This window comes from Sinocyclocheilus grahami, unplaced genomic scaffold (assembly GCF_001515645.1).
Source record: "Sinocyclocheilus grahami isolate Dianchi unplaced genomic scaffold, SAMN03320097.WGS_v1.1 scaffold1097.1, whole genome shotgun sequence".
Lineage (NCBI taxonomy): Eukaryota > Metazoa > Chordata > Actinopteri > Cypriniformes > Cyprinidae > Sinocyclocheilus > Sinocyclocheilus grahami.
The window spans coordinates 238,003-245,639 of record NW_015506276.1 but is presented as its reverse complement, the minus strand read 5'-3'; the positions used below and the strand labels follow the sequence as shown (position 1 = coordinate 245,639).

Genomic DNA, 7,637 nt, shown 5'->3' with positions numbered 1-7,637 from the left:
AGATGAGAGTGAAATGCTCCAAACATATAATGCAGTGATTGAGAGCTGAAGAAATAAAGGCTCCTCAGAAGATGTGAGATGTTCTGGAGGCTTGTGAAGATCATTCCTCCGCTGAGGAACAGTGAAAGTAAAGCTTCTGGAAACAAACGCTCCTCAAAAGATCCTGAGGATCAGATTTGAGACTCTAAAACATGATTGATGGAGAATCAAGTAAAGCTGAGCTGCTTCAGTGCAGTAAGTGTTCATCTGGAGATATTACTGCACTTATTCTGACCTTTACTTGATCAAAAGCAGTCCAGATCTGACACGAGAAGCTCCAGCTGAAGCTGTTACACTGAAAGAGCTTTACTGGAGAAACACTCTAAACTACTGTTAAAGGCAGTTCATTATTGAATTCAGTTCAGTTTAAATAGTATCTGTGCAATCAAGTCCACGATATCGCTGGAAATGAAGTGTCCCCAACTAAGCAAGCCAGAGGCGACAGCGGCAAGGAACCAAAACTCCATCGGTGACAGAATGGAGAAAAAACCTTGGAAGAAACCAGGCTCAGTCGGAGGCCAGTTCTCCTCTGACCAGACGAGACCAGCAGTTCAATTCCAGGCTGCAGCAAAGTCAGATTGTGCAGAGGACTCAACTGGTTCCTGTGGTATAATGGGTGTGTTTTTGGTTTCTAGAGCGCGTTTAAGTCTCAAGGCACCCGTCTGATCCCAGACGACCCGGCTGAACAAGCGCTCGTCTACCAGCGAGTGTTTGAGACCAACAACCTGCAGCAGAAAATGTGTAAGTGCCCTCAACAGTCAACACACTTCAGCTCTAAAAACATGCAAACGTCCAGCTTCAGCTGCTGCTTCTCGTGTCAAATCTTGACTGATTTTGATCAAGTAAGCGTCAGAATAACTGCAGTAATATCTCCAGATGAACACTTACTGGACTGAAGCAGCTCAGCTTTACTTGATTCTCCATCAATCATGTTTTAGAGTCTCAAATCTGATCCTCAGGATCTTTTGAGGAGCGTTTGTTTCCAGAAGCTTTACTTTCACTGTTCCTCAGCGGAGGAATGATCTTCACAAGCCTCCAGAACATCTCACATCTTCTGAGGAGCCTTTATTTCTTCAGCTCTCAATCACTGCATTATATGTTTGGAGCATTTCAATCTCATTTTACTGAGACATAATATTGGAGATATAATGTGACGACTAGAGTTGGGTATAACTCGTTACACAGTCACTGTATTCTAATTACTTTTCCTGGCAACGCAGTAATGTAATGCATTACATTTTGAATTTAAGTAATTTGATTACAGTTACGAATGTCAATAAAATTACGTTACTTATGTTACAAATGCAGTGTTAAGAAAAAATATGAAGTATACATCGTTTTGCGCGTCAGTATGGCCTTTAATAAATCACCAGAGAATGTGAGCTAAAATGCCGATGAGTCGTACAACATTTAAATGCAATGAATGCAATCGTATTTTAAAATGTTGCACTCGATTATACATATTTTAGTCTGGCATTATAGTTTGGGAAAAGTTCAATGTGTACAAGTTTTTGTCACAATAACACTAATATAAGTAAAAATAAATAACTCTTCAGAGATCCTCCGCTGAGTCAAGCCGCGCTTTCTTCTTCTGAGGTAAATTCAAGGTGGACTGACTTAATGTAAAAACAGACACTTCAAGCTTTCTTTAGATAATTCTCATGTCTGTGTGTCAAGTATTCGCTGATTCGTTTATTTTTATGGCACGTTTCAGAAGAATATTCACGGAGACCGAGATGGCAGAAAGTGCACCCTGTTTGTTTTCTTTATTTTACAAAAGCACAAAGTTTTGTTCATATTGCGAGTGCATACCTTTTACAGTTAAAAATTTTTTTATTGCTATTATCTGTACAATCAAAAATAATGAAACATTTTAAGTTCTTTTTGCTGTTATCAGGAGAAATGCAAGTGATCGTTCAATGTCATTTTTCAGTCTATATTAAAATCATGAAAGAACTATGAGTTTCATTTTGTAGTGTTTTTTTGTTTTGTTTTGTTTAATAATTTGGAAAAGTAAAGTGAACTTGAAAGTAATTAGTAATCTGATTATATTTTAAATGCAGTAATCAGTAATGTAATCCAATTAAAATGTTAAAAAAAGTAATTACTAATTTGTCATTTTATGACAGTATCTGATATGCTGGTAAAAAGATCTCATTGATTTACATCACAATCAAGAATAGCATCTGCAGCAAATTGCATATTTTTGAGTCTGAATAAAACCGAGCTGTTTTTCCTCCATATTCTCACCATATCAGGCTATATGAACCATAAAAGCCTGATAGATCAAATATTATAAACACATATGCACTGTTTTTGTTCAGATGACGTGGCTTTCTACGAATGGTACGTTCCTGAAGGAGAGAGGCATGAATCGGCTCTGAAGAGGAATAAAGAGAGTTTAATCGCAGAGCTCAAACTGTGGGATGGATACTTGGAGAAGGTCAGATTTTATTGATATTTATTTATAGTATAAATCATGCATTTATGATGTCAGATTGCTGGTCTCATTGTGAATGATTCATCAGTTATTCTTTTCATCTAAATGTAATGATAGTCATTGTTTTAGGCGGCTCTTGCAATTAATTGCAACCTAATGTCTTATCATTAGTTCATGCAATAAAATGATTAGAGTTATGGAGGGAGAACTTGAACTTTGGCCTCCATGACTTTTAAATTTCTTTCTGAAATGAATGGCGTTACAACAGCGTAATGGATTATGAATGCACGTGTTGATTGCAGCAATTCTTCATTAGTAGAGGAGATGCTGTTACTGTATTTGAGGGCATGATAATGAGCTTCTCTAACGATGAGTGTTTGTTCATAGATGGGTAAAGGCTCGTACCTCGCTGGCAAGAACTTCACTATGGCTGATGTGGTTTGTTTCCCCGTCATCGCGTTTTTCCCGCGACTTCAGTGAGTGAATCGCTCTGGATATAAAGCGTTTTTCTTTTTTTTTTATCTTCTCATTAATGAAAAGTTGTTGGTCAGATGCGTTATGTCATGAGTGGTTTATAAAATAATGATTCTTTGAGTTTGAAAGCAGTATCAGATATTGTGAGACATGTTACTGCAGATATAGAGCGACCGCTGATATTTAGATCATTTTATGTCAGTATCTGCTCTACTGTTAGAAACATCTCATTAATTTACATCACAAGCATCAGAATTTCATCATATAAATATCAGCATATATACAAATATTTTTGAGTCTCTGAATAAAACTGAGCTGTTTTGTTCTCCATATTCTCACTGTATCAGACTATACGAGTCGTAAAAGCCTGATGGATCGAACATATGCACTGTTTTTTGTTCAGATGACGTGGCTTTCTACGAATGGTACGTTCCTGAAGGAGAGAGGCATGAATCGGCTCTGAAGAGGAATAAAGAGAGTTTAATCGCCGAGCTCAAACTGTGGGATGGATACTTGGAGAAGGTCAGATTTTATTGATATTTATTTATAGTATAAATCATGCATTTATGATGTCAGATTGCTGGTCTCATTGTGAATGATTCATCAGTTATTCTTTTCATCTAAATGTAATGATAGTCATTGTTTTAGGCGGCTCTTGCAATTAATTGCAACCTAATGTCTTATCATTAGTTCATGCAATAAAATGATTAGAGTTATGGAGGGAGAACTTGAACTTTGGCCTCCATGACTTTTAAATTTCTTTCTGAAATGAAGCGCGTTACAACAGCGTAATGGATTATGAATGCACGTGTTGATTGCAGCAATTCTTCATTAGTAGAGGAGATGCTGTTACTGTATTTGAGGGCATGATAATGAGCTTCTCTAACGATGAGTGTTTGTTCATAGATGGGTAAAGGCTCGTACCTCGCTGGCAAGAACTTCACTATGGCTGATGTGGTTTGTTTCCCCGTCATCGCGTTTTTCCCGCGACTTCAGTGAGTGAATCGCTCTGGATATAAAGTGTTTTTTTTAATGACTGCGTGTTTGAACCCTCATAACACATTCAGGTCAGTTTTTACATGGAAGAGATGCATTAACAAAAAAAAATTAGTAAAAATTTGCAAATGCTTTAAGACCTTCAAAATATAAATCATTTATTTGTTTATAATAAATTAATATAATATATTCTATATATTTTTTTCCCCCATATCGCACACTTTTGGGACTGAATTTTGCTGATAAATATGAATACGTATGTTTATCGACACCATTACAGCATGAAAAAATAATTATCTGAAAGTGAGTTTTTGCAAGTGAAATTAATTTATTTTGATTAAAAACTCTTATATAGTATAGAGTTATAATTGTTGCTTTGTAAGAAATAAATATGTAGGTTTAAATTTGGACTGTTTTTGAGCAATCCTGAGTTATAAATTCAAATGAAATCTAATGAAATCTATTTGTTCCATTGGGATTAATACTGATAATTCTCAGGTTATATGCTTTTGTAAATTTCATACAGTGATATATTCAAATAAAATTTCTCGTCAATATTGAAAATATTTAAACTTTTTTTTTATCATAGATATTTTGGTCTGGTTCAAGTGTAATTTGTATTTTTTAGAGGTAAGTGCAGTAATAACATAGTAACCCCCCACATTCTCTCATTAATGAGAAGTTGCTGATCAGATACAGTATGGTTTTATTTGAAAAATATTGTCATGAGTGGTTTATAAAATAATGATTCTTTGAGTTTGAAAGCAGTATCAGATCTTGAATGCATTATGAGGGTTAATGATTGATGCTGTCAGGTGAAGGTTCATGAGGCTGGTTTAATGTTTGATCTGGTTTCAGCTGTCCTCCGGAGCGTTGTCCCAGACTGATGGAGTACTACAAGATGCTAAAGGACCGTCCCAGTATTAAAGCCAGCTGGCCTCCTCACTGGCTGGAGAAACCTGAGGGTCAAGACAACCTCAAGAACCTGTGAAGAACATCCTGAACACACCAGCAGCATAAAACCATCACTTAATTCAGTTTTATGTTCAACTTACTGTATTAAATCACAACGCTTGACTGTGATCAGTCTCCTTTACAGTGCAGCAGCTTCAGTTTGTCTGATGTTTGATAATTAACATCAATCATTTATCTTTAACCCAGCAGGCCACTTTATTTGTGAACTCATTTTTTAAGATAAAGCTCGTTGTTGTGTCTGTAATGATTAACGTTTTATCCTGTTCAGTCCAAATAAAGAACATTTTTTACCACCAGTTTTAAGTTAGCACTACATTATATTCACACCACACGCACACATATATATATATATACACACATATATAAAGTGACGTGACGTGGCCAAGTATGGTGACCCATACTAGGAATTAGTGCTCTGCATTTACCCATCCAAAGTGCACACACACAGCAGTGAACACACACACACACCCGGAGCAGCCATTTGTTGCAGTTGGGGGTTCGGTGCCTTGCTCAAGGGCACCTCAGTCGTGGTATTGAAGGTAAAGAGAGTGCTGTACATTCACTCCCCCCACCTACAATCCCTGCTGGTACGAGACTCGAACCCACAACCTTTGGGTTATGAGTCTGACTCTGACCATTAGGCCACGACTTCCCCGTGTGTGTGTGCGTGCGTGCGTATGTACATACGTACACACACACTGACACACACATATATGTATATACACACACACACATACTGCAGTTTTTAAATGAAGGTTTTTATTATTAAGGGAAAACAAAATCCAAAACTACATGGCCCTGACATATATACACATCTCATATAAATAATAAAAAAAATATATATAATTTCCCTGAAGCCAGTTGGCCCGCTTTCCAGTGTAGGCCCCTGGGCTTCAGCCCCTTGAAGCTCGTGCATTAATGTGCCCCTGCTACTCCCAAACGATTAATTTTTCCAGACCCCTCCTTTGCGTGATGCTAATCTGCATTGATTGATCTAATTTTCATTTCATCTTGCCTGTAATGCCTGATAAATCAGCGTTTGTGAGCGCAGTGCTGCTTTGTGTACAGCCGTTACCGGGGGAAAACGCTATGCTCCAAAAGCGGCACCTAGAGGCAAAGAATGAATTTGCATTTTCATTCAGACCAACACGAAAATCAAGTTTTCCCAGGTCTGGGCTCACAACATGCTAATGTTTCATGTTGACGTCAACATGAAACGGTTTGGGATTCGTTTAAAAAACGACTCGTTTAAATGATTCAGAGTCGACTCTTTCTTTTGAGAGACAATAACTTCATGCACGGTGCACTTTCAGATTTAAAACTTTGCGGGATGTTTTCATTCACTTAGAGCTGTGTTACACACGGCATGAAAGGCAATTTTCAAAAAAAGTGAAAGAATTAGTAAATAAATGATATGTATAAAATGCAGATAATAAATATAAATGCTTTTGGGATGTATGCGTGGGCTTGCTTGAAAAAAACTTTCCGAAACTTTGGTCATGTTTAGCATGAGAATCCAACTCTTTACCAGTGTAAATTACTTACCATACATGCAATAGTATTAGACCCCCCCCCCCCTTAAGGATTTACGATGCTGATGACCATTGAAACACGTCATCACAGCCTTGTGAAAAGGGTAAATTTTCCAATATTTTAAAATCGGCCTTTGAGTTTGGCGTGTGTGATAATGCAAACCGAGCCATATTGCACCATCAGCCCATTTCACAGCAACAATTTTGTTTAATTGGCCTTTAAAATGGGCATGACATGATGCAAACTAAACCATATCGTATTCATTTCGCAGTGCTATTTCTCGGCCGACACATGTTGTGTTAAAGTGGACTACTAGAGGTATACTTAAAGGGTTAGTTCACCCAAAAATGAACATTAGTCCATGTTTTACTCACCCTTGAGGCATCCTAGGTGTATATGACTTCCTTCTTTCAGACGAATACAATCGGAGTTATATAAAAAAAATTGTCCTTGCTCTTCCAAGCTTTATAATGGCAGGGAACGGGTGTTTTTATTTAACAGTCCAAAAGTAGTCAAAGCGCATCCATCCATATTAAAACGCTATTAAAGGCCTCCTGTAGCGAATCTGTGTTTTTGTAAGAAAAATATCCATGTCTCAAAAATCCAACTTTTGAGCACTTCTCAGTTTTCTTCTAATTGGCTTTGATCTTGTCATACAGGACAATGCAAACAGCCATCAGCACAACTCACAGTGCTGTTTCTCGGCCAACATAGATGACACTTTAAAACCGACATACGATCTTCTTAATAGATGTACTGCTCTAACAAAATACAAATTGAGCACTTTTTACTACACCAATTTCTATAAATTGGCTATTGAAGGAACAACTTGCACTAAATCATATTTGCATCATCCCATACCACAGTGCTAGTGTTTCGCGACCAACACACGTATATTGTCTTAATTTTAAAATAAGACTTCGCTATAATTGTCCCAACTTCAATGAATCTGAATCACAATAATGGTTCCCAATGCAAAGATCTAATTTTAACAATCATTATTTCCCCAGAAGGGGTTGCACCGTTCCTGGAGACACTGCAATACCAGGTCGATGTGTGGAGTGGACGGAGCAAGCTCCTACTCCATCTCCCAACACCAAAAATCTATTTAATATATAGTCCCCGGATAGAGGATGTATCAGATATTAAGCTGATAAGAACAGATACTACACTTGATCTT

The 7,637-nt window shown here is 37.3% G+C and overlaps 1 protein-coding gene across 1 annotated transcript in view; it reads left to right on the top strand.

Annotated features, from left to right (window-relative positions):
• LOC107566732 (glutathione S-transferase A-like) overlaps positions 1-5,252 on the top strand; it is a 26,992-nt gene extending 21,740 nt beyond the window's left edge. The window contains exons 3-9 of the mRNA XM_016252257.1: positions 675-780; positions 2,364-2,482; positions 2,867-2,955; positions 3,075-3,096; positions 3,320-3,475; positions 3,860-3,948; positions 4,808-5,252. Coding sequence (XP_016107743.1) covers positions 675-780; positions 2,364-2,482; positions 2,867-2,955; positions 3,075-3,096; positions 3,320-3,475; positions 3,860-3,948; positions 4,808-4,940 — 714 coding nt within the window. The 3' untranslated portion in view covers positions 4,941-5,252. The remainder of the gene's footprint in view (positions 1-674; positions 781-2,363; positions 2,483-2,866; positions 2,956-3,074; positions 3,097-3,319; positions 3,476-3,859; positions 3,949-4,807) is intronic.
• Positions 5,253-7,637: the final 2,385 nt, after the last annotated feature.